The 27,465-nt window shown below is 39.5% G+C and overlaps 2 protein-coding genes and 1 long non-coding RNA gene across 3 annotated transcripts in view; 2 read left to right on the top strand and 1 right to left on the bottom strand.

Moving 5' to 3' along the window:
- The window catches only part of LOC140224286 (uncharacterized), a 151,095-nt gene that overhangs the window by 87,370 nt on the left and 36,260 nt on the right, over positions 1–27,465 (top strand). The gene's annotated exons all lie outside the window — the stretch shown is intronic.
- Pif1 (Pif1 DNA helicase) lies at positions 107–9,762 on the top strand. The gene is made up of 9 exons (XM_019057477.2): positions 107–402; positions 865–1,188; positions 1,974–2,217; positions 2,881–3,253; positions 4,225–4,364; positions 4,757–4,939; positions 5,662–5,807; positions 6,739–6,968; positions 9,058–9,762. The coding sequence occupies exons 1-8, from the start codon at positions 223–225 to the stop codon at positions 6,958–6,960; spliced, it is 1,812 nt and encodes a 603-aa protein (XP_018913022.2). The 5' UTR covers positions 107–222; the 3' UTR covers positions 6,961–6,968; positions 9,058–9,762.
- spz4 (Spaetzle domain-containing protein 4) overlaps positions 10,756–27,465 on the bottom strand; it is a 38,384-nt gene continuing 21,674 nt past the window's right edge. Inside the window, exons 2-6 of the mRNA XM_072298527.1 lie at positions 23,251–23,405; positions 16,696–17,095; positions 13,539–13,891; positions 12,552–12,674; positions 10,756–11,723 (exon numbers count right to left, since the gene is read on the bottom strand). Coding sequence (XP_072154628.1) covers positions 11,480–11,723; positions 12,552–12,674; positions 13,539–13,891; positions 16,696–17,095; positions 23,251–23,405 — 1,275 coding nt within the window. The 3' untranslated portion in view covers positions 10,756–11,479. The remainder of the gene's footprint in view (positions 11,724–12,551; positions 12,675–13,538; positions 13,892–16,695; positions 17,096–23,250; positions 23,406–27,465) is intronic.

The following is a 27,465-nucleotide window of genomic DNA, read 5'->3' as shown; positions in this document are numbered from 1 at the left end:
GCATTTAAAATTTCGTTTCACATCCACGATCCAATAGGAATAGGAGAAACTCGGTAAACACGTAATCTTTGGTAAACACGATGGCCTGTTTAGGCGCAATTTTACCTACAATTTTTTTATGCATGCACTCAAGTGCTGAAAGAGCCAAGCGGATTTGTGTTTCTTAGAGTAGTGTTTCTGATTTTTTAAAGTAATTTTAATTATATTGCAAAACTCTAGATAATGACCTCATCCTTGAATTGTAGTGGAGTGATTCAGTGGTTAACACCACAGAAGACAGTAACCAAATCTGTGAAGGCGAAAGCAATGATAATGCAGCTAGTTCGGAATGAGTTTCGGGAACTATTCCTTTGCATCGCAGCAAACAAAGCTAACTACAAGTACCAACTCACAGACTTTCAGGTATTCAAGAATAATTAAGTAACACTTCAAAACACATCACCTCACATTTTGTTTTTGTTTCGTAAACCAAAAATCAGCCAGCATTTCTGCATTGTTACTACAGGATTGTAGTATACTTTCGAAGGAGAATGCTGCATTGCCTAAGTCAAATTATATTTTGCGTATAAGGCAAGAATGGCATTATAATTTGTAGCAATTTTTTCGATGCAAATTCTTTGTACACATACGCTGTAACTCCGATTTGGATGGGCGAAATATATGACGGAGGTCTGACTTAAGCTTATTGTAGCCTAAATATTGTAAAAAACATAAGTTAAAATAATAATGAAATTTAGCATTCACTGAATTCCTCAGTGTTCTGTGAAATTTCTTTTACCTCTTGTTTCTTAGTTCATTTTTGCTAAATATATCTCATTTTGAAACAACCTCATAGATTCAAACTTTTTTTGCCACTGTCTATAGGTACACAAAAATTTTATCCATGAAGGAAAAGCAACAATCAACTTTATGCAGCTAAACATATCTGTTTTGATATCAAACGCCCCACCAACGCACCTCCTAACGTTTCTGAAAGTTATCTTCATTAAAGTGGCAAGTGCTAAGAAATCTCCCAAAACAAGTGCGAGGAATCAGCTCCTGTCAACCAAGCAGCAGATGACAGAAGAAATTAGTCCGGTGAATCCAAAAGACATCAACCGTACACAGACACAGGCGAAGGAAAAGATGCAAAGGATGCCAGCTGCAGAGCTGCGTAAAAAACTCTTGAAAGCAGAGAAACAGAAACAGGTTTGCATTCAAAATTTTTTTTTTTTTTTTTTTTTTTTTTTTTTTTTCAGGGAAGCACGCCTAGGAATGGCATTGATAATGGAGAAGAGTAAAGGTTAATTATGTTGCATAATGTGTATCAAGGGCGCAGAAAATGCTAGTCCGCTGCAAGAGGTAATTCATGAGAGCCCCAGGAAATTTTCAGCGCTTGTCAGAGTAGCAACGCACTTTTCTAATCGATCCAACCCATTGCAGTGTGATTACTTCTAACTTCTACATCGGCTCACCGTCTCCTCTTCCTTGGATTTTCATTCCACACCAATTGTATTGCTCCATTTTCAGAGCTTCTATCTATTTCTCTTGGTAGTCTCATGTATCTTCTGCTTTCTTCGCTCTTCTATTCGATGTGGAAAGCTGGGGTATTTTGATTATTTTGGTCCTTATTCAGGAAAACCTAAAAAAGGGAAGAAACTTTTCCCCTCTGAGTCTGTAGACACCATGCAATACCTGTTTTAAGCAAAGTTTTACTCTAAATGAAAAAAATCTCTCCGAGAAAAATGACAAAGGAATGATCAGAGGATGCAGAAAGCAGGATGTCAAAGAGTTTGCATTTCAAAGGGGCCAGTACGAATTATCTATAGAACCTCTTGAATAACTACTTACATAATTTGAGCAGTGTCAGAGGTGTCTATACTCTTTGTCCAATTTATCACTCTTTTAAATCATGAAGTTAAGTATGCCGAATGAATCTAACGTCCATATCTAATCTGCTCTTGAACTTACAGTTTGACTTTCTCTATTTTCAGGAACAAAATAAAAAAGGGTTAGTTACATTTGATTTTGTGTCTGAGCTGTCTAAGGAACAGAAACGCGTTTTGGATGCTGTTTCGGGTAAAAGGAACATTTTTTTTACTGGAAGTGCTGGCACTGGCAAGTCCTACCTTCTGCGCTGCATTTTGAATTCCTTGCCGCCAGACGTCACTGTTGCTACAGCCAGCACAGGAGCAGCTGCTTGCCTTGTTGGAGGAGTAACCCTTCATTCTTTCGCAGGTATATAACGGGATTCTTACGGGAACATTATGTTTTAGAAATACTGAGTGATAAGAGTTTTTATCTATTTTTGAGAATTCAACAGGCTCATAGCTAGCTAATCATGGAATTTCAAACAGATCCACTTAACAAAACAAAAGATGCATATCTAACATAAATGCGACTTTCTGAAGTTCAAAGGTTCATGATTTAATCAATTTATTGGTATATAAACGGGGTAACAGCCCATACAAACAAGTGAAAACACAGTCATGACAGGATAAGCAAAAGTAGAATAGGAAGGTAACAACAAGTGAATCACAGAAAATCTCATTAAAAAGAGAGGATCTAGTCCTTAATGGAATTTTGAAAACAATATTATTGAAAAACAGTAACTTCAACAAAAATGACCCACATGATAAGGAGATAACACAATCATAAAACCAGGATATTGTCAGTAGCAGGAGATCTCTGCTTAAAGAAATGAGTATGCCCTTTATGGAATTTTTTTAGAAATTTTACATTGACATGATTGACCTCAGCTAACAATTATAATGTCAGAAGTGTGCATCACATTATCATGCAATGCTTTCAAATTGGGAGTCAGGTAACTATATTGCATGAAAGAGAGGTTGAAGCCTAGACCTTTTGCTTTTCCCATTTCTAATTTTTCCGCCTTTGCAGGTATTGGAGGAGGTACAGGAACATTAGAACACTGCTATCAGCTGGCTTCAAGACCACAAGTTGTGCAAAACTGGCGCAAATGCAAGAACTTGGTCATAGATGAAATCTCTATGGTGGACGGAGATTACTTTGACAAGATTGAGGCAGTTGCAAGGCGTGTGAGGAATAGTGATGCGCCATTTGGTGGAATCAAACTTATTCTGTGTGGCGATTTCTTGCAGCTACCACCTGTCGCAAAAGATTCTAAAACACGGTTCTGCTTTCAATCAGAGGCGTGGAGCCGTTGCGAACTCCAGTGCTTCAATCTGAAGGAAGTCCATCGACAGTCTGATCCAGAGTTTATTAACATGCTTAACAATATTCGAGTAGGAAGGTAAAATCATTGTTAAACAAAATAGAAAAAAACTCAAGAGAATTGAATAAAAAATTGAAAGCACACACACACACATAAAACAAAAAAAAAAAAAAAATTGTTAACCTTCTAAGAGTCTAATCATAAAAAATAAGCTCTATCATTAATCAAAATACAAGTTCTCTTACTTCAAAAGTGATAATTAATTCAAATGTTGGTTGAGCTTTGGGCAGTTATCAACGGCAACAACCAATGAAAACATTGAATAAAATCCTCATCTCTGAAAATGAAGATCATTGAGGAGCATCTAATTAACTTGCAGAATTGACTGATAAAGCAATGTTCAAAATATTTCTGTAGAAATGGGCGTGAAATGTGTTGTTGTTAAATTAAACCCCTTGTTGCCAGCTAGCCATTTACTTTCCTAGCTGTTGACATTTTTCATGAAGTCCAGCCATTGCTCAAGCAGTAAGTCTTACTTTTAAAACAGAAAACATTTGCGCACTTACGTATTTGATCATGTAAGTGTTTCTCACAAGAAAGGCTTGAAAGGTCAATGAAGTTAGCCGTGTGTTCCTTGTGAAACTCACCCACTTTTGACAAGTAACTCTGTACAGCCTAGAATTTTGAGCAGTTGACAAGTTACATTAAAATTCTAGTTTTGTTTTGAGATGCCCGGCAACATAACATCTAAGCAATAAACGGCGTTTGCGACTTTTTGGGCAGAAGGTAGAAGGTGATAATATGAACCATCTTGTATGAAATACATTCTAATACAGAGGACTAATTGCAACAGAGTCTTTCTTCTCTGTGTACAAACACCTCCTTTTTTTATGAACGATGTCTTGAATGCGAATATTTAATTTTTAAAAATATTAACGAAAGCAACAATTAAATTACAAAAATATGAAAATTAAAAAAAAACACCCTGGAAAATGTTTCAAAGCAAAGATATTTGTTTGGTTCCTAAAATTATGATCTTTCCTTTTTAGAGTTACTCCTGAAGTGTCAGATCGGTTAACAGCAACTGCCCGGAATAACTTAGAAAAAGATGGCATTGTCCCTACACAGCTTTGTTGTCGAACTCGAGAAGCAGAACAGATCAATGAAACAAAACTTGCCGAGTTACAAGGTAAGTTAAACTTCTTTTTAATAATTAATACTTTAAGAACGTTAGTCTGGGTAACGGTTCCTGTTTATCCTCAGTAATATGAAATCAAGTGAAATATTAATAATGAGAATAAATATTTGAATAAAATGAAGTATAAATAAAATGAGCCAAATATTTTTTAATAATGAGTAAAATTAGTTAAAGTTTGAATCTTGAAGCAGTGATGATAACTATTTTATTAAAAAGTCTTGAAATCTTAGCTTGTTTCCTGCCATGGTGTTTTGGGTGCACAGATATATATTTAGGCATGGCGCTCGTGGAACTCTTCAATGCCACTTGAAATGACCAGCATGGCAGCCAACATGCTAAATATTAGATTTCTAACTGGATTATTTTTACTTTCATTGTTCCAGGAGAAATGCGGAAATTTGAAGCAAGGGACAGTGGAAATTCAGCAAGTTTAGATGATCAAACACGTGTTAGTAAAACTTTGTGCTTGAAAGTTGGAGCTCAAGTTATGTTATTAAAGAATGTATCCGTTACAAAAGGACTTGTCAATGGAGCTCGAGGTGTTGTTTCAAAGTTCTCTGCTGAAGGTAAAAACCTGTAAATACCATCACATGAAAAATATAGCTTTTCAACCAGTAAATAACCTTAATTGAAGTCATATAGTCGCACAATCTGGCCAAAAAAAAATTATCGGTTGGATTTGTAATTCTCTTAGAAAGATTTGCTGCAGAGCCTGCTGTTCAAAGTTTAAGGCTTGTGTATACCCAATGTTTGGCTGAGGAAAAAGATGGTGCCAATCAACCTTAGAACCTCAGAACAAGATAGTCACTTTATTCTGCCCCTTAGCCATTAATTGTTGAGTCCTATCACTGTTTCTGGCAGTTTGGAAAACCGGGAAAGTCAGGTGAAAGTCAGTCTTTACAGCAACTTGGAAAAGTCGGCAAATTTTGCTAGCAGTGCTTTGGCTCAGTAACTTCAGTCTGCGCTATTCGAGAGAGTGCAAGGCAATGGCCAATTTCCTTTATTTGAATTTGTAGAAGTGGAGATTTCGTCCATAGTTTAGCATAAGTCAGAGTAATTAAAAGGAAAAATCGAAGGGGAGGCTTTGGTCAAAGATCAGGGAAAGTCAGGAAATTCGGAAATTTTGGAATCAGGGAAAGCACAACTAAGTAAAAAATTTGACATCGGTGAAATTATTGAATCCCTGGTCCTCTTTCTATGGCAGCATCGGTTCTAGACTTGAATAGGCCAATATTCTTTTAAATCAAAACTGTTTTAATAAATAAATTGATCTTTTTTTGTTTTTTAGGTCACCCTGTCGTTGTTTTTTGTTCTGGTGAAAGTTACACTTGCAAGCCAGAGAAATGGTTTGTTAAAACCACAGGCGGTGGTGTTATCACCCGAATCCAAATTCCTCTCCAGTTAGCGTGGGCTTTCTCCATTCACAAGTCGCAGGTAAGCATTTTACTCGTTTAAGTTGGTTCTCCCAAATGTAATGCAAATGGTTTTCATCAGAAGATAATCTCCAACACACAATCTTTAAATGATCAAAACTTGTGTAGTTTTTGATCAAGTAACATTCCGAGGGCTTGTTTTAATTGCTGAAAGGACAGAGTTTTACAGAAGCGCCCCAAGTCGCTTTTTGGGGGGAAATGAGTCAAGAGTAGGTTTGAATTCAACTAACCGTAAATTTTCCTCCGTCAAAAAGTGAAAGTCGGAAAAAATACTCAGAATGTTAAAATAGTTGTTAAACTTTGTCTTTAACATTGAATTTTTTTAAGAATTACAGTTCCAGAACTCTCTTGTTTCAAAGTTGATCCGTTTCAGTTGGACTTGGTCTATTTGTTCACATTAACCAGAACTAGTCGCATTTCCTTTGGGACAAGCCATGTGTTTTTATATGCTCAAAGGCTAAAATAAATAGTTTTTAAAATTGAAAAATGTAATAATCCAGTTTTAAATCAGAAGCTTTCTTCTATAGCAGTCTCATCAAAGGGTGGGCATTTTTCATAATTATTTTATTTGTGCCAAAGCTCCTTGTGCATAAAAAAGGAAAACTGAAAGTAAGGTAATAAATTAATGAATCCTAGCATGGATACAAGGTGGAGTGTTCTTTTTTTCCCTCTTCCCCCCCCTTTTTTTGTTTTCTACACGAAAGAATGCTTTACGTCTGTATTTTCCTTCTGAATAATGAGACAAGAAAATCTCGGTTATAGATTTCCAAATTCTTAATCTTCTTAAATTTTTCCCAACTCATTTAGGAGATCAAAGCGCATAAAGTATAATTTATAAGTTATATGAAAATGTTAAGATTGACTTTTCTCTTATGTCTCTTCTCTCAAATCTCATGATAGCACTGATGAACACCTAATTTAATATCCCTCAGGGTTTGACACTCGACTGTGTTGAAATGGCATTGAGTGGAGTTTTTGAAGCTGGGCAAGCTTATGTTGCCCTTTCTCGAGCGCAGAGCCTGGATACCTTGCGAGTGGTGGATTTTGATCCAAAACAAGTTTGGGCAAATCCTGACGTTCTAAAATTCTACAGGCAGCTCAATCGTGTAGAGGGTGCAATGGACGCTGTTCGGGTGGGAGTCCATGTTCGGTGACTCGTCAGGTGAGTTCAGAGGAGTTAATTCATTTCTTAACTGGCTTCAAAATACCTAAAAAATGATTGTCTTATGATCAACTCAGCCACATTTGTAAGACAAAGTGCAAAAAATGCGTAACGTTCAAGAATCTTAAATTATGTTTTCTTTTATTAAAGAAAAACTGATCAACATTTTTTCTTGCACTATTGTGTTTCTTTCAAAATGAGTCGAAACATTCCCAGAAAACATTTCAGTAAAAACAGTTGGTTTGAAATAAAACATGAGTATAGACCAAAAATGTTGCAATCTAGAATGCGCATTTTCAACTTCAGCCATAGCTTTATTATCAGTTATCTTCCTCCCTACCAGACCAGTCATAGTGACTGTTACTTTGTTGGTCGTCTCAAACCAGGACAGTGGCAGTATCTAGTCCATTAAAGAAACATTTTTAACCTTTTTAATAAAGCCTTTAATTATCCAGTGCATTTTTTCCAGTTGGTACTGAAAAAGCACTTTTCTCCCATTCAACCTCATGAAAAATATTCACATTTTTCACATAACATGACAACTGTGATCCATTCTTTTCTTCAGATTGCTCTCATTGCTCACTTAGTGAGTAATGAATGAGCAATACAGGTGTAACTGAATGGTAGTATAAGTATTATGGGATTCCCTATAGTTTAAGGCTGTGACATTTTGCCTTTTTTTCTCATGTAATTTTCTGGCTCAGGTAGTAGGAGCACATATACAAATGCATGTTTACAGGGAAAACATGAAGTTACCTCGCTAAAATCCTGCACAAAAAGTGTACGGGGCTGTACATATATCGTCAACCAGGAGCTGAATGTAAACAGAGGGATCAGTTTTCACAAGAACTTTATTTTTAACAAATGTTTACAAAGAAAGTAAATGAACAAATACTTATACTCTATAATTTTAAATAGAAAAACAATTGTAACTTAGTTACATCTATTAAACTTTCCAGTACTCAACAGAATATTTACAATTTATCACAAAAACGAACAGTTCTGAATTTTAATCCACTTACCTACTAACATTTACAAAAAATTACAACAGAGGCTGATCTGTAACAAACACTATTATATAGTGTTTACTCGTGAATCACGCAAACCAAAGGGCAGTTTTTCTTGAATGGTCACACTAAAGGGTGTAAGGACTTTCCAGCAGAAAATTTATAATGCACAGCTCTTAGTAAAGAAAGATTTAAAAAAATGTTAGTTCAACATGTATGATTAGTTTTTTTTACCTACTTTAGTGAAAATTGATTGCTCGTTCTTAGCATCTAACTTTTGAAAAAAAGAAAAAAAAAATTATGATAATTTTACGACTGAAAAAAAAAATGAACCCTAGAAAGTTATTTCTGTATACCTATTGAAGTGGAACAAAAGTAGATCTATCAAGTTGGCAATATTCTTCTCTCTGCAATTAAACCTATGTTGAACGGTCGATTCTTGTCGGAGCACTGTCTCCTCCAAGAGTTGATTCATTTCTGTAGTCCACAGGTTTAAATGGAGAGAAGACATTTTTCCCAACTTGCTGGATTCACCAATGGAGTGGAAAGAGCTTCGCATCAAATTTTCTTCTCACTTCATTTTAACTGGAGTTCTATGGTGTCCAAATTAAGTGTTGCCCTTTTGTTTGAGTAAATGAATGATTTTAGATGCCTCTTTTCTAGAGCTGAAACTTGTCCCTGCACTCACGGTGCTCAATATATATTCACTGAAAATGATTTATGTCCACTCAAATTTCTCAAGTTTTTCGTTCAATATTTTAAGGTTGTTAAATTGATAAATTTTGTAAACTTTAAATGGAAACATATCATTCCATTTGTTCTGGAGAGTCGATTCCCGAACTTGTATAGTTGACTTCTAATCAAAATGTATTAAAATTGTCATTTATGATGCCATGTTAAGGATCTCCTCAAACCTCTGTTAATCACAATGTAAACTATATTGAGCCTCTTTAAGGAAAGGAGGTGTGTGAGGAACATATGAATATGGTTCTTAATTGAACCGGTCTCCTCTCATATTTCATTTATTCATTGATTCTATTTACTCATTGATTTTCTCATCAACGACTTCTCTCTGTTTCCAGCAACGCAACATGGAAAATTATGGAATATGGCTGCACACGGAAAATTGATAGACCCCCACTGCAGTCAAGCCTTAAGTCAATGTGGCATTTTCTGTCACCCCTGCTTTTAAAATTAAGTCTCTCCTAACTCTAGTTTCAAGTCAGGACTTAATTATTATGTTTTAGATGAATTTTTTCATAGTATTTTTTTTTAATCTAAGGTAGGGGGAAAAATTGTGAAGATATTTACCTGTGATCAATTGACTGATTCTTACTTTCCTTAGATTAATTTTTGTTTTCTGCTCAATTTCATGAGATTTAGTGGTCTGAGACTGCACTGGAAGCTTGAGTCACCATCATAGGGATTGTTAATGGACTTTTCCTTGAGAAATCTGATTTATATTAGGACAATCTTTCAGTTTTGTCAAATAGATTCTTAGACGGAGACAGTTTTTCACTGGAGTAAAATCGTTAACTTAAGTAAAATTCAACCGTTCTCTCTTTCTTGGTCTGTTAATTTGACATTATCCTAATTAGGTCTCATGTGATATCTTTGTTTAACGAATTCTATTGTCCTATTTTGTATTGCATTTTGACTGAATAGTTTCAAAAAGCGTTTGTTTGAGACATTCATCAGCATGTAATTGTTTAAGGTGTGGTGAATTTTCTTCTAAGATTTTAGTCTTTTTTTATTTTCTTCTTTTGCTTTCTAACAATGTGTTCGTACAGGGACATCAGCTATGTAGAATAAGTCATTTTTAAAGGGAGTGAAAAGGAGACATTACATTTTAACTTTTTTTGATTCATTGCGAACGTCTCCTATTATGCATTTACTTTGAGGCTTTCAGTTTCTTATAATTTATTTTTATGTACTTTTTAACTTTATAGTCTGGTCAAAAAATGGAGAGTTACAGGCTCATACTTGTATGAATTTACCTTATCGTCTTTTTATATTGTATGATCCCCGTTATATATATTGAAAAATGTGTATCTGGAAGGCATTTTTTAAAAATTCCCGATTATGTTTTATTTTCTCCAGGGAAAACAAGTCAAAATGTTTCCCTGCAAGTCTTTGTCATTTTCTTGAAATGAAAGGAGAAAATCGTCAGATAATTTTAATAGTAACTGTTGGTTGGTTTTTCTTTAAAAAAATAAAACTTACGAGTACGGACTTACAACATTACAATCTGAGATATACATTTTTCAACTCTAGCTCAATCAATATTATGCAAGTTGTACCATTCAAGAGTAATTTTTAATGAGTCCTAATCTATCTAGTTTGATCATTTAAATATTAAATGTGTTCACAAATTGCATGCATTCTGCATTTAAGAGCTGAAATTTCTGGCTCATACTAGAAATACTTATATGCCATTTGTTTCCATACGCAAATAGATGTATTTATGGATGACTCAGAAATACTAGTTTTGCAAAATGTAGTCCAAATTAGAGTGTAAATTTTAAGAGGGTGCTGTCTCCTTTGTTCCACTCAATGTATTAAGCTTTTAAAGTTTATTTTGTTTTTGGCATTTGCACTTATCCTAATTTCTTAATTTACATTATTCATGGCATCCTAGATTAAATCATAGCCTTATAGTTACTATATACATATTTTATTGTTTTCAACAAAATCTCATATTTTCATTTTGTTGCAATTGTTCTAAATGCATCTTAGAGATAATCTCCATCAGCATTTCAAAGTTGCGCATTAACAATTTAAGAACCTGTTGGGAGGTGCTTTTTTGCCTGGGTAGTATAACTTTTCCTACTTTGTTCTTGATCTGTGACAATCATGATTTACAATTTATTGAAAGCGTCTTTTTCTCTTGAGCATAATAAATCTCAATTTTGATAAATCAAATTTAGAACAAATTGCATTAATTTAATGACATTCCTGTAGTCTCTAAATAGGCAAAACCTGCTCTTTCTTATTTACTTAGATGTAAAATACTGCTCAGAGAAAATCATCATTTCTTCATTTTTAGGTTTTATCTTCCTCTGAGCTGTGTTATTTCCATTTCAATGAATTCAGATTTCTTTCCATTATTTAAGACTCATATTTTTATCGAGTCTTTTCATTGTTCCAACCTTAATATTTGAGATCATTATATTTGTTTTTCTGACTGTTTGAACTGAAGTAATTTTAATGAAGGGAAATTATCTGAACGAAAGAAGCTTAACCTCTTTTTATTTTTATCTTTCTCTTTCCCTCTTTGGAGCACTAATCTGAGTAATCCTCACTTCTTTATAAAACATTCTCTCTTCAAAAGTTCAAAAATAAGTACCATGGCCAGTTTTGAAACTCAGTGCTGAGGTATCGTGGATGTATACCTCCTAATTGGAAAGAAGATAACAGTAACCATGCGCTGTTCCCTAGTCTTCCAGATAGCCAATTGAGAGCACAAAATGCATACCGTCTACTGGATCCAGTCAGCTCAACTTTTTAGTTCGTGCGAAACCACTCTGGGAAGGGTATCTTGGGCTTCCTCTCACGAGGACTCCGAGATGTGATTCGCAATTCACTTGGGAGATCATAGCAACGGCAGACACAGCATGAGGGGAACTTGAACCAGTCCGAGAAAATCCCACGACAGTCATTATTGGGATCGTAGGCTAGCAGCCTGTGGAGCCGATATTGTTGCTCACAACGACAACCTTGCCTACAGAACATCTGTTTGTTTTCATATCTGTGTATAAAAAAAAATTTAAATGAGTAACCTTTTCAGCAAGACTGGACTTACCATGTTGCTGCCCTGTACCAACAACAGTATACAACCCGTGGTCAACAATAGAAGGTTGCCCTAGTTTCCGAAAGTGATAACATTTGAGGACTTTTAAGCAAGGAAGAAACAGAAAAAAGAAAGGAGTTCATCACTTTTGCAATCTGCTTCCACGTTTTCGTAATTTGCTGCCCCCAAAAAATTTGCAGCCATGGGAGGCGGCCAAATTGGCCCTCCCTTAAATCCTGCCCTGCTTGTTAGTCATTAGTTTCAAGTGAACTCAAAAAAGAGCAAATAGTAAAAAAATATCATTAAAGAAACAGGAATTGATCTGTAATCTCCCCTAATTGCATAAATACATAGTTCCAAATTTCCGGAACAATTTTGATACATAGTAATCATTTTAAGTTGAGTATTGAAAGAGGTTTTACCCCATTAAGCAGAATAGAATAAACACCAAACAGTGGCTGTTTCAATACACTAAAATCTTATTTTGCCAGCCATGGAAAATGATGTCTTAGTGTGTCTCTCTCTGTTTCTCTGAAGAATGCGTCGGTATCATTACTCCAAAATACATGTTTGTCTCCCTTTTAGGCAAAATATTTAATTATGATTGTCATTACTCTCTTTGAACCAGTTTTACAGATATTAGTGAGTGAATGGGGTGCAAAAGTGTTTCCAGCTTTTTTCCTTGAACGGAAGGACTTCTGAGTACTTGAGAAGATGGTTTAGTTCATATTTTTTAACAGGGAATGAAGTTATTTTGAAGCCTAAAGAAATTGAGGTCAGACTTACGTGCATCGTTCCCAATGGACATACTGCTCAAATGGATATAAATTTAGTAGTGCCAGTACTTCGCCTCTAGTGTTGTTTGCCCAAAATGGTGCTACTACTTCTTCTTTTACTGGACAAGCGTTTCTAGGGAAGAAAAAATTAACATGCTTTTAAAAATTTTATCAATCATTAACAAAATAAGATACAAAGAGGTTTGAGGGATAAGAAGAATAGAATATTTTTAAAATTTCTCATGTCTGCAGAAGAATTTTAGAAGAGTGACTCTCTGACTGCTAGTAATTAAAAACCAAATAAGACGTGTTTTGGCACTATGTTAGTTCCTAATTAAGAGTCCAATGAAAAGAAAAATGAAGTTAATGTGGGACAACGAGGAGGATAAAATTGAGTTTGCGACTAATTTTTGGAACTTCTTGGCTTTGATTTCTTCGCGAAATGGTGTGGACCCAGCACCATTTATCCACCTTGTTACACACAGTATTCGGGGCACTTCTTAGTGTTTTTTTCTCATCCATAAGTGAACGTATGCCATGGAGAGTACCGACAGATCGGTTCATGGAGGGCTTAGGGCCCAAAAGTGCAGCCACCCTTCTAACCAACTTCTAACGCACAAAATTTCACTGCCAGTCTGCAGATTTTGCAATTCTAACCAAGATGGCCAAGAATGTACAGAAATGAGCGTTCTTCCGCGAAATTGAGTAAATGTATGCAAAAACTTAGTCAAACACGTGCTTAATAAAGGACGGTTCGTAACAATAGTATCAGTAAATCGCTCTGGATAATTGAAATTCATAGGTTGGCTGCCCTTTTGGGCCCTAACTTTATTCGCAGAGGCATCGGTGAAGGCCTGATGGACTTTCGGAGTTTCAGATCTGTCGGTACTCTCCCTATACAGGTACTCTAGACAAAATTGAATAAAAACAAATTGAATTTTTATTATTTTTTCCCTGGCTTATCTCTCTTGAATGAATGACGACGCCGTGGACTTACATGCCTCTGAGCTTGTACATGGGCGACTCCTCGGTGGTCTCCTGGAAGATCTGCGGCTTGGCCTCGGTGTCCTCGGCGCTGGGGTTGGCCTCGGCGTCCGGGTCGGCGTCGACGCCCGGGTTCACGGCGGCGGCGGCCGCGCGGAGGGTGGAAGTCTCGTTGTCCCCGCCGCCGGTCCCCGGGCCGGGCCCTGGCCCCGTCCCTGTCCCGGCGGCCGTTGTCGTCGTCTCCGGCGGCGTCTGCGTCGTCGGGTCATCCGTGTCCGTCACGTACGTCGTCTCGGCCATCGTCAAGTTCGCTAGCGTCGCGTTCACCAGACCCCAGCTGCTCGCCGAGCTCGTCCAGCTCGAACTCTGTCAACGATTCAAGCAAAAGTCTGATTATCGTACATAACCGAATGGAATGGACCTTGTTTAGCAGAAAGGATAAGCCACATTAGCTTTTGCCAAATGTAACGGAGCAATTTAATTGTTTTTTTGAGAGAACGTTTGTGTGGATTTCTTTAAACATTTTAAGGAATTTACTTGACACTGTAGCCTAATAACCCACAAAATCTTGGGCATCTTTATCTGAAAATTCCACCGATTTGTCCTGGGATTTCATAAAAAAATCTATACCATATTCAGTTAACAGACAAAGAATCATAAATAATGAAGCATCGTCTAAGTGTCGCGGCGATTTTAGCGTTCGTCCCGCCAGCGAGGGTCGGCAGGGCGGTCAAGACATCATCTTCGCAATCTGACGCGCCTTCAATCCGGCGAAGCTGCAACATGCCTACACCTGTGGTCAAATAGTTGTATGCCACGCCTGCCGTAAACGAACTCTAATATCGATGGTTCCACGCGAAAAGGAGCTTATTGACCTTGATTGCAACGTTGCAAACCACAGTTAGTGCTTCAATTTCAATCGATATTTTTTAGAAGATACGCACAGATTCTCTGAAAAAATTTACAATATGTTTACGAACGATTTCAATTGAAATCACGGGAAATTTTGTCTCGATATTGCAATATTTAACATATTGCAACGCGGTTTGCAACATTCTGAAGGGCGCAAAATCTTTGAGTTTTTTTTTTTTTTTTTTTTTTTTTTTTTTAATTTAACGATTCTTTTATTACTTTTCATTTTCCAAAACCAACTTGCAAACGTGAACGTGCCTCAAAACTGTTTAAAATCATGTTGTGTTAAAGGTGAATTTCAACATTTCCCTGACACCTAACATCCTCTTTCTGATCTGGAGGGGAGGGGCTCGTGCGGGAGCCCCCCCCCCCCCCCCCACGAGAGCGCCTACTTTTAAGGGCGCCACCCTAAGTTTAGCCTAGGGCGCTAAACATGTTAATCCGGCCCTGCGACTGTAGGTACTTAGGCAGAAAATTCGCTCAAATTTGTACTAAAATCCACACAACCGTTTACATGTAGGAAATTATATTGTCCTATTAAAATTGCGACAAAAGCTGATGTGGCGTGGTTTCTTTGCTTAACTCGGTCCAAATATCGTTTACAGTCTTACAGAACCATTCTACTCACCCAAGCAGCACAGATTGCAATCAATTGCAATTATATGGGAAAATTATTGCTATTGTGAGTGTCGTGTATGTTGTATATTCACTGATTGAAGGGGTTTCTCTTATTGAAATTTATTTCAATAAAATTAAATTCAAATAAATTTTTTCTCACACATGGAACGCATTGCATCGATCGTTTGGGATCCACACCTATTGACAAAATGGTGTAAAAACGTCGCAATTTTATGATTAAGAAATTGCGATTTTATTGCATTACATTACAAAATTATTTCAATATTTTCGTTTCTTAGTGCTACCTGGATACATCTCCTACATCGCAGACGCTCTCTAACTTCTCCTACATTTTACTTAATTTTTACGCTGGAAAGTAATTAAGCAACACGAAAACATGAACTTTTGTTAAAGTATTTTCCATAATGCTTGGCAAATTCACAATTTAAAGGTATGTATAGTTTATCTCTGTCAAAATAAAAAATAAAATATAAGAGAAAATTGGGCAACGTTGAATGCAGTTTCGAAAATTGGGAAAATCGGAATGTGCGGCGTTGTTTTTCAGCACAGCAATCAGGAGCCGGCTCTAAATTGCGGAGGGAAATTAGGGCAGTCTAAAACGAACGCAAAGCCAAAAATAGACTATCCGCCTGTCCTGATCGCTCAAAGTCACGCGTATTTAAAGGGACAATGCTGCGATGGTCAACCTGATGGTGAGATTTTTTTTTTCTTGCATAATCATTTTGGTAAGCTACAATTAGAATTTTAAAGGTTTCAGCGAGATTACCTATAATGGTTACTTTCGAGGAGGCGATTTTATGGAAAATCATCCGGTGCTTGCTTATGGACATGTTATTGCACGCTTCGAAGGTATGATTTCGCATGCGCAAATGAAGCGCCCTCGGACAGTATTACAAGCGACATGCTTTACGTAAGTCATTATAACCCCTGGATGCGACTATTCGGGCTCCATGGATGTCCGTGTTGCATACGCACGGATGTGAAGGCGCTTTGACTCTCCATGCACTTACTGCCTCGCCCGTAGCACGGCGACGCTGCGAACTGCTCTGCGAGGATCCATAAAAACAGAGCGCCTTCAACTCATAGTTTATGCTACAAAGATATTTCTCAGGCATGAAAAGTTGCACATACGCGTGTGCTTCGGTTTCGACATCGCGATGTGCTAAGCATGAGTAGCAGCGTTCTATTCGTGCTCCGAGAGATGTCTTTGTAGTATATACGAAGGGTTGAAGGCGCTCTGTCCTTTTGTATCCTAACAGCACTGCCCGCCGTCGCATCGCCGTGCCGCTGGTGGAGTGGTGAGCTGGCCGGAGAGTGAAAACGCCTTCACCTTGATGCGTATGCAACACGGACATCCGTGGAGCTCGAATAGTTGCATCCAGGCGTTACAACGATATTTGCTACGTTTTGTTCGGTGCATGCGACATTGAGGGCGCTTTTCTTGTCTCCACTCCTACTCCTACTTCTACTACTTCTTCGGCTATCGCTTTGTCTATCAATTTCAACAACCAGCCCGCAGGTTCCATTTTTGGCATCCTCAAAACGGGGTTTCTTTGTCATCAAAGGTTATGCCTATGAGTTTATCCTACTGGGTCGGATGAGACTTGTTTGGGACTTACCGTTGCCTCGGTGGTTTTAGGGGAGGTGGCGTTTGGTTTGGGGGTGACAGTGGGGCCGGCAGAGAGGGGGGGCTGGGGTTGGGGACTAGTGGCGGTGGCGGGGGTGGGTGTAGGACTCCGGTTCATGGTGGGGGTGGTTGAGGTGGTCGGGGTGGTGCTGGTGGCCGGCTGCGGTTTCTCGTAGCGCTTGAGCGTGGACTCGTGTTGGTGCTGGTGGTTGTGGTTGTGGTTGTGAGGGTGGTTGGGGCTGTGGTAGCTGGCCCAGGCGTGCTGATCGTTCTGGTAGTCGGCCACGTCATTCGATTCGATCTCCGCCCGCAGCACCGAGATGTGACGCTCGTCCCCGTACATCCGCTTCATCAGCCCATGGTTCTCGAACACGAACCGCCGCACCGCGTGCCTGTAACATCCAACACACGAAGGAATAAAAAAATCTGCGACGTTACATCTGAGAGATCATGCGGAAAAATGTACAGAATATATTTGTGCTGACCCAATTAAACCTTACCTAATCTTTCTAGCGTATACGATGATCAAGCGATAGAATTATGGAGATGTTGCATGTGTGAGGAATTTGCAATTTGACTATTGATTCTCATGTAGAAGTTCGCGGGAAACACGATGGTGCCACTGGTTTCCTCTGAAATCAACTCCCAAGCTCAAGAAAGCTCTCAAGAGAGCCCACCTATACATTAAGACAAACTCTCCATGCAAAGATAGGGAGCAAATACATTGACAGGGCTGACACTTTATTTGGGGACTCTAAAACTGAAAACACGGCAACCCTGCCAACGTATTTGCTCCCTATCTCTGCGTGGAGAGTTTGTCTTGATGTAGAGGCGGACTCTCAGGATAGCGTGGGATATCCCCTCCATTTTGGCCTCAACTTGAGAGCTTTTTTAGAGCTTAGGAGTTGATTTCAGAGGAAACCAGTGGCACCATCGTGTTTCTCGCGAACTTTTGCATAAGAATCAATAGTCAAATCGCAAATTCTTCACACATGCAACATCTCCAGTCAACATTTTTATTCAGTGATTGGGGTTTCTATCCAACATAAAACGCCTGCAATGTATCGATTTTCAAATTTCCAACCATGAGATTAGCCCGCCCACCGGAATGAGTGCTAAAACGTTGTGAAAACGTCCTGTTTCAAAAGTATCGTCAATGAAACATCGAGACAAAGATTATGCAGACGATTTGCCGGGCGGGTGGTCATTGTAACCCGAAGATTAGGCCGATATAACCCAAAGAAAATAAATTAACAAAGAAGTTTTAGCCGCTCGTTTGATTGTACCTTGTGTCTTTCGTCACTGAAAATTAAAACGTCTAGAAATGATGAAATTTCAACTTTTTTTTTTTTTTTTTTTTTTTTTCTTTTTTTTTCCCCTTGGAGGATGGCAATACTTCCTCTCTACCCTATGGGAGCGAGAAAGTAAAAATATGATAGATTTCACGGTACTCGGACACACAGTGATCAGCTGAGTATGGGAATAAACACCAGGCTCTATGGTAGTATTTACCATATTATGGTGAGTATCGCCAGAGTTCTAATGAATACCACTAACCCTCTGGTTTTTTTCAACATAGGGTATCACCGTGTAAAAAAAAAGAAGTATACTTACAGTAGATGTTACCATGCTTTTTTCCGTGATTCCTGTGTTAACACACAATTTCGGTTACTTTTTTTACGCGGGTTTTGCCGCAATTTAGTGTAACGAGTCTTTGGAAGAAGTCGAACATGAAATTTTGGACAAAAATTGTACAATTTTACCTTTATCTCGTCACAATTTTAATTTTAAGGGGCACTTCTAATGGAACATTTTACGAGAAAACCGATGAAATTACTTCTGAATCATCGCGACCTGTCATATTAATAAATATATCGACGGTGAAACCACCAAACCACGTATCTCGGTTTGCGACGTCGCAGACTTCCTGTCATACTTTATTTTTTAAATGAAAAACTACTTAACATCCAGTCTTGAAAATTTCTGTGATTTTTCCTCTTTGTGCGGAGAAAATTCCGTGAAAATTTCAAGGAATGATATTGATTTGGTCTACTTCAAAAAAATAAACTGTGAGCGTAGATTTTTAAACACCGCAAACGAGATACGTGGTTTGGTAGTTTCACCGTCGATATGCGCTTTTAAAGTTTTTAAATCACGTCCGACCTCTCCCATTGGTTCGATCCACTCTGCCGTGCTGATGAAGAATGCCGTATGAATATTCGAGGGTTGCCAAATTTTCCTCGATGAAACATGTATTTTTGACAACATACATGCATATTTTTCCTTGAAATTTTCAGATATTTTAGATTATATTGCTTACATAAATATCTGAAACTTTTAGAAATAATATTCACAATTTTCCCAGTAAATTCGGTTTTTATCGGAGGAAGCTTGGCAACGCTGCCGAGCTAAGGAAAAACGCCGTGCGAACCCTCAGGCGTTGCCAAATTTCATTTGATAAAACGCTAATATTCTGGGGAAACTTATGAATATTTTCGCTCAAATTTTTCAGGTAATTTTGTCCGCAATTCCACCTAAAGTTCCTGAAAATCTCAAGGAGAAATATTCATAACTTTCTTCAAAAATAAACATTTTATCGAGGGAAATTTGGCAACTCTCGAATGTTCATACGGCGTTCTTCCTTAGGACGGCAGCATTGCACGCAAGTCCGACAACGATGTGGAGGCGAGCGGAGCCCGGAGCCCGGAGTCGAGAGGAAAACTGCCGTGCCGATCGAAGGAGGCAATTTCCCGGTGATCGACCTGATACTTTCACTGAGGCGTTTCACACTTTCGCTGCTCGGCCGTCGCGCGCGCGCCCGGCGTCGCGTCGACGTCGTCGTCGCGATGCCCCGCGGCGCATCGCATTCCGATTAATTGTTACGCGTCCCACGTAATAAATCCGCGGCCGGGGGGGGGGGGGGGGGGTCCATGCCCCGCGGCGCCGCCAACCGCGGATGATGCATTTCCGGATGCGCTCGGATCCGATGCAATTACGCGACCGGCTCCGGTGTTGAATCGGTGCATTTTCCTCGGGTTACGAGGCCCTCGCTCGTAAAATCCACCGAGACGCCGACAGGTGCTCTTAGTCGTATTTTGTTCAGCGGCAACGCTTGCAACATGTTGGGAAAACAAGCAACGATCACATTTTGTTCGAAGTTGTTTTGTGTTGTGGGGGCGGGGCTTATTTTCGCACGCAAAATTTGGGAGCCCCTCCAGCAACGTTGTTGTACAATAACTGCAACGTGCTCAGAGGCAAGTCGTCTTTGTGTTGTTGCCCGAGACAACGCTGTGTTCTAACCTAAAATTAGAATTCGCTTTCTCATTGGTTGTTGGTCAGAATCACGCAAAAGAAACAAGAAAAAAAACGGAAACAATTTGTTGTTCCGAACAAAATACGACTCCCGTACAATAAAGGGAGGTGTCAATAGACTGATTTAGTGACTACGTCATTCGATATAATACTGAGCTCTTGGTTCAAACCATAGGCGTAGCTAGGTCATTTTGCTGGGGGGGGGGGGGCCTCCTCCGGAAAATTTTTGAAATTTTAATTCTATTTGAGCGCATCTCGAGGCACTTGTGACGCTAATCTTCCTTCAATTTCTGCCTAAAAATCACCCAGTTTTATGCATTTTAAGATTGAAATACTTTGAAATTGTTGCTGTCAACAGGTTTTTCTATTTTTAGGCATCCTCTCACGGGCCACGGCGACGGATACTTACCGTTGAAGAAGGTGTTTTTGCACCATCCAGAATTTCTGGGGGGGGGGGGCAGATGATACTATTTCCAATTATGGGGGGCCAGGCCCCCTCTGGCCCCCCTTCCTACGCCTCTGGTTCAAACCTAAACAAACTAACATAGCCTCTTGTGCGAATTCTTCCTGAGTTAATCGTGTTAATTTATTAAAATTTAGTCATCGATCGGTCATAAATCAATCAAAGACTCATTAAATACGAGAACTTTCGATTGTAAGAAACACCTGGACGCTTTTTACCACCATGGTGCAAAGGGCGAAAATCAGGAACAAGGTTTTGTGTTTGTTTACATTTGAATCAAGGGTTTGATATCATATCAAATGTCGTAGCCACTAAATCTGTCTATTGAGTGGCTTGGAGGCCGAGGCGCATAAGTGTCGTTTTTGCCATTTCGAGATATACGTGTTTTTTGTTTCGAAATGACATGGATCCTCATGACGAAAAGAAAGTTCAAACTGGCCTTTTGATGCTTAAAAGATGGGCATTTTCTGTTGAAATTGCCAACCGAAGGCCAGGATTATTTTATGTTTTACTCTCCCATATTAATCAAACTTTTATATTGGAATTTCTCGTCGTGTAAGTAGTATGAGAAACGTAAAGGGATTATTTAAGTAGAGACGCTCAGATTTGTAAATGGTGGTGATAAAATGGGTGGGTTTTCGCCGGGCACTCTCAAGTGAACTTTGCCATCAAACCTTCCTCTAGAGAATCTAGTCAATCTTGATTCAAATAATTCTGCGGAGACTTTGACGCCTGGATAGAAAAAACGCTCGCTCAGAATATCTTGATGATGAGGAGGATTTGACTCATGATCAAAGAGTTGAGCAATTTTCTTGGCAACCCTAACCGGATTTGCAAAACCGCGTAGCAAAAAGCGCACCTGGACATTCATCAGTAATCATTCGGTGACTTTAATTTTATGTTTTGCCTATCGATTATCATCAGGTAAAAAGCAGCGTCAACCTCTTAACTTTGCGTGATCCAAAACCTTCGAGGTGTCTGTTTATCTAAAACGCTAAATTAGGTTTCAAACATGAAGCAACGACAACTTTTGCCTCATCCATTGCTTAGATTCTAAGATTCTAGATTCTAGATTCTAGATTCTAGATTCTAGATTTTAGATTTTAGATTTTAGATTCTAGATTAATGCAGGACCTCTAATACATGCATTATCTCTACCGTCACTAGAGGACTATAACTTGTGATTCGCTCAGCCTGAGCACCTGTATGAGGAGAGTATATGCACTGAAAAAAAATTCTCGGCGTTTTTACCAAGGTCTGTTGGTACCTTTACCATCTCACTTTTTTTTTACCAATTATTGATAATTTTACCAAGACGGACTGATAAGCTTACCTAAAAACCGGTATTTTTACTGTTTTTTTCAGGTAAGAATACCACTTTTATTGGTAATCAATTCCCGGTAACTTTGCCATTTTATCTCGGTAATTCTAACATAGTCGATAAACAATATTGGCGTTTTTACCAAGGTCCAGTGAAATTACCGAGAAAGGTCAATAATTTTACCGAGAAATCTCGGTAAAATTACCAATTCCATAAATGGTAATTTTACCAAGAAAAAACTGTGATCAAATAGAACCCTGAATTCTTGGTAATTTTACCCTTTCCTTAGTAAATACACCGAGAATTTTTTTTTCAGTGTGGCGATTCCGCGATGGCCGTTCGCACCTATTTAGCTCAGGAAAGTTGTCCACATTTTGGTTGGTCTACGAGTCTATGGTTCTTAAATGAGGTTTTATGGTCGTTAATAAATAAACACTCCTATTCTGCCATTCCAAGGAAACACGCCGTATGAGCCTTTAAGCGCTGCCTTTCCTTGTATAAAACACGAATTTATACGGTGATTTATGAAGATGTTTCCTCCAATTTTTCAGAGATTTTCATTTGCAACCAGATGTAAAGTCTCTGAAAATCACAAGAGACAATAATCACAACTCTTCTCAAAAATCAACATTTTATCGAAGGAAATCTGGCAACTCTCGATGAATGATGAATGTTCATATGGCGTTTTTCCTTAGCACGGCAGTATTCATCATTAAACGTCAGAGAGTTTATGCCACCCCGCTCACGGAAAAAGACCCCTGACAACACTGAAAAAAAATCTCGGTTTATTTACTAAGAAAAGGGTAAAATTACCAAGAATTCAGGGTTTTATTTGATCCCAGTTTTTTCTTGGTAAAATTACCATTTATGGAATTGGTAATTTTACGGAGAAATCTCGGTAAAATCACTGAGCTTTCTCGGTAATTTTACTGGACCTTGGTAAAAACGTCAATATTTTTTATCGGCTGTGGTAGAATTACCGAGATAAAATGGCGAAGTTACCGGGAATTGATTACCAATAAAAATGGTATTCTTACCTGAAAAAAAGAGTAAAAATACCGGTTTTTAGGTAAGCTTACCAGTCTGTCTTGGTAAAATTACCAATAATTGGTAAAAAAAGTGAGATAGTAAAGGTACCAACGGACCTTGGTAGAAACGCCGAGAATTTTTTTTCAGTGAATAACCAATCCTCCACTTCATGCTCTACGTAAAATTTTAATGATGGAACACGTTTTGTGATAGTTGGTCTCTAACTCTGCCCAGTTGTGTTTACGAAATTCAATTGTAATTTTGACCGATAGCGGCTTTCATTTTGATTGATTTCTGCATAAGGTAATTTATAGTTTTCTACATTTAATTCATAGTTTGTTTTTCAGGAAGATCAATTAGGCACCAAGGGGTATGCTTGACGCTAATTGAGGGGGGGGGGGGGCTGAGAGAAAAATACTCACCATGGATATGCGGATCCTGGGACAGTGCACCAATTTTGATTTTTGAAATCACAAGGGACGTCAGCTCGACTTTTCGAGGTCCTGAAAGGCTTGGAACACGCAGTATAGCCATCGAAACCATAGCAGTACACCACCGGAGCCAAACTGATTGGCAGCTGAAACAAAGAGTAGACACGTGTGCATTATTTACAGACCGTCAAGAAATACACCATGCTCGCCATCGTGAGCAAACAAGAAAAAAAGGAGGCGAAAAATGGAATAACTGGGTGACGCATTTTCACGGATAGGGAATAAGTTTGTGTTAAGGCGGACTGAAAACACCTCAATTTCCTATCCGTGGCGGAAGTTGGGAGAGCAGAATAAAAATACGATGTTGTGGGGTGACGCAGGACTCGCTTGTATTAATGGGATCGTTACATTAATATAGATACAAGGACAGACTTTCGGGAGCACTAAGGACGGCTGTGCAAGATGGTCAAAACCGAAGTGAGTCAACTCTTCGTCTTCAAATTCGAGCTTAGTCCCGAGAGAGCTTTATCAATCAATCCATCTCGTGACGCTGGTGATAAAAAATATAATAAAGATAGATGCGTTCGACTGATCACTGGTGGTTTTGAAAATTCATAGAGAGAGATCGAAAATATGGGAGAAAGGGAGATAGAGAACCTCTATGAATAAATGCGTTGCGGCATACGCAACACGCATAATTAAGTGGACGTGTGTGAACAAAATACGTTCGTTTACACTGAAATTTTCGAGAAAATACGCACGTGCTACAAGGCCGGATTAAGGGGGTGGCCACATGGGCCGCGGCCCATGGCGGCAAATCTATGGGGCGGCAAAAATTTGCAATTTTTTAAAGTGTAGGTATAAAAAAAAATCGGATTTATAAAAACAAAATTACAAACGAGAAAAGGCGACAAAATCTCTCATTTCCTGAGAGTATAGTAATTTCTAATTTTGTCGTCTCTTGGTGATACAAGAGACAGCACCTTCAATAAGTCGATTTAAGAGAGAGACCAAACTCGCAATTTGGCCTGGAACGGCGCGACATAGAGAGAAATGATAACGAGGACTTGAAATGAAAAGGAGGAGCCCTCGGCGGCGGCGATCGGCATGTAACACATATTAGCGCCTACAAGACTGCACGAATACCTCACGCATTGCATCAAACACATTGCGGTCATTGCGGTCAGCGCGAAACGGATAGCGCCTACAAGAATGCATGAATACTTCACGCATTGCGCCAAAGACAGTGCGGTCAGCGTGAAACGCATAGCGCCTACAAGACTGCATGAATACTTCAAGCGTTGCGTCCAACACAGTGCGTTCAGCAGCGGTCGGCGTGAAACGCATAGCGCCTACAAGACTGTCGGAATACTTCACGCATTGCGCCAAACACGGTGCGGTCTGCGCGGCGCGGCGGCGGAAGTTAAAATCATTGATCCACATTTATGTTTGTTCTTTCATAATTTTTTCGTTCATTTCTTATGAATGGAAGGCCTTGTCCACACAGAGATAGGTTTACGGAACTTAACTTTCGCACAAAGTTCCGTGAACTTTTGCGAGTAATGTTGACAGGGCTTTCCCAAAAAATGTGTTCAACACGAGTAAATGCGTCTTATGCACCCCTCCCCTGCTGACACGTTCATTTGATGGTTTTTATCGAGTTTCAAAACGAATGAGAAGGGGGCGGCAAAATACAGGCGGCCCATGGGCGGCAAGTAGGTGAATCCGGCCATGACGTGCTATAGTTGCTTAGGCCAGAGGCCGAATTTTGTCGGCTTTTTCACACGGAGTGCAACAGCCATCGATGAGTTCAAACCGCACCACCTGCCAATCAAAAGCGCTGAGCCGAACTTAAGTGCAGTCGATACCCGTCCTAATATTTTAAGTACGGTGGAATAACCGACAAAATTCGGCCCCTGCCGATGACCGAGGACAAAAAGTGTGTATCTGCAATTCTACGTGAAGTAAATTCTTTAAAAATTGCTGCAGAAACTTTCATGCCTCACGGACGCAGCTTTTACCGGGCCAGGGTGGACTTACACTAACCCTCTCCCTACGGTTTGAAATATTATTAAGCCTCCCCCCTTCTCCTATGAACATCTTTACAATGAAAAATATGAGCAGACCTAGTAAACTTCCTCACTCAACTGCAAATTTGATAGGGAAAAAGAATAAGTTTGATATGTTTTTTAAGGACTATTGCTGGCACCTCAAGTTTTCATGAGGCTTTTGAGTGATGAGAATATCCTCGAAATGGATCTAAAGAAGATCGATTTTCCGAAATTGTCTGGGGGAGTCCTTCCGAAATACACTTAATATATTGAAGACTCAAACCTACTGTAAACATGGTGGCAAGCAGATTACTCCTGGGAAACTACTCTAAGTCATGCCATACCTTGTTCAACCTACGTACCTGGTACTCAAATATAGTGCGGGACGAGTAACACTCTATCTTAGTATCCTTGATAATCATTTCGTGTACTTTGATATAGTACATCGAATTTCCCAAATTCTCTATCAGATCGAATAAGGCGATAGTGAGGAGTAAATTTGCGATTTAAAAAAAGAACCCTCCTTCCGCCCCTCACAGAAATAGACTTATATCAGCAAGACTAGACTCATGAAGTGTGAAATGACCACATTATGACAAAGTCTCGTAATTTACTTCTGACATGCTGACCAAATTCTTAAGACAAACTTTTGCAAGAAATGAGGGGTATCGAAAAGGGCCTTTTTTGGCCCCCTAGAGCACATTATCTAAGTAAAACCAAACTAGGGTTAAAATGTGTCCTAAAGCCTCCTTGATAACATATCAAAAGTTCGTTTTAGTTAGAAGATGTGCTCGGTGTCAAAAAAGCCTCAGAATGATGGATAAACACCGCATTTTTCGCTAAATGCGCCTGCAAACCTATGTTCAGGCAACCGTTTAACACGTATCCAGTGGACTATGGATACCAAATCATGATTATTTCCGTAAACTACATTGAGTCAACTTGGAAAACCCGCACAAATTTCCAGATTCTAGGGGGAGGGGAGGGGGCAAAAAAGCCCCTTATCAATACCCCTCTTTTTTTTTTTTTTTTTTTTTTTTTCACCAATTTCAAATAGCCTATCGGCTAATCCCACGCTCATTACCCCAGCCCCAGGTGACCATTGCCTGAGACCATCAAACTCAGATCACCTGGCCGGGAATCGAACCCGGGACCTCTTGGTCATAGGGCCAGCGCTACAACCACTACACCACAGGAGGCCGATTGATGATAATTTGATAGCACTGGTTAGGTTCAGTCTGAATCAGGTCAGGTCACCAGAATCACGACCTGCCTTACTGGGAACCAACTGAAGATGGTGGATGATTGCGGCATTTGGATGGATGTACCTCTCCCTCTCCCTCTTCCTCTCCCTCTCCCGCCACACTCCGGTTGGGCGGCGCCTCTCTGAGGAGGAAACGCGATAATCTCGGTGGGTCCCGTGAGCAGACCAAGTTCAAAGTTGAGGACGTGATAATGCGCGAAAGTTCAAGATTGTGCGAATTAAACTAGAATTTTCACGCAGAGGCTTCAAATATACCTTCTGTGGGCATGATACGGACGTGGCTAGGAGCAATTTCTTCGGGGTGATCTGGCTCTGTTTTATACAGGAGGGGTAAGGGTCTTACTCCCGGTAAAAAAAGGGATTTTGGGAGGTCAGTGCATTGGTGTTTAAAAGCTTAAAAAAGTATTAAAAAAAAAACAGAAGAAGCTCAGAATAATTGTCAGTTAAGGACTAGCAAAAACAGGTAAATGCCAACTTATTTAGTTCATTTCTTTTAATACATACATCTGATTTTTGTTTTTTACTCTATGGTACCCTCGTGCGAGGAGGGTCAAGTTGCCGAAAAAGGCCGGGCCGGTGCGATCGCGGCGCGGCGCGGCGTTGACTCGCCGGCAACTTTTGTAGCTGCGTCGTCGCCGCGCTGCGCTGGGCCGGACTGGGCACGCGATGAGCACAGCGGCTCATTGGTCATTGGTCACCGCGAGGGGTCACGTAGCGGCCGGCCGCGGTGCTAGCGCCAAGTGCCGTACCGCCGCGCCGCGCCGCTCCAGACAGCACGACCAGTGCTCTCGCTGTTGCCATCGTCACGCTCTCCGAAACGAAGTGACCGCGAGGAGGACCGGGAGAAGTGCTGGAAGATGCATGACGTCAATCATCGTGACTAAAGATGCC

This window comes from Bemisia tabaci, chromosome 1, assembly GCF_918797505.1.
Source record: "Bemisia tabaci chromosome 1, PGI_BMITA_v3".
Taxonomy (NCBI): Eukaryota; Metazoa; Arthropoda; class Insecta; order Hemiptera; family Aleyrodidae; genus Bemisia; species Bemisia tabaci.
Note: the sequence above shows the minus strand (reverse complement) of the source record. Positions and strands in the feature narration are given on the sequence as shown.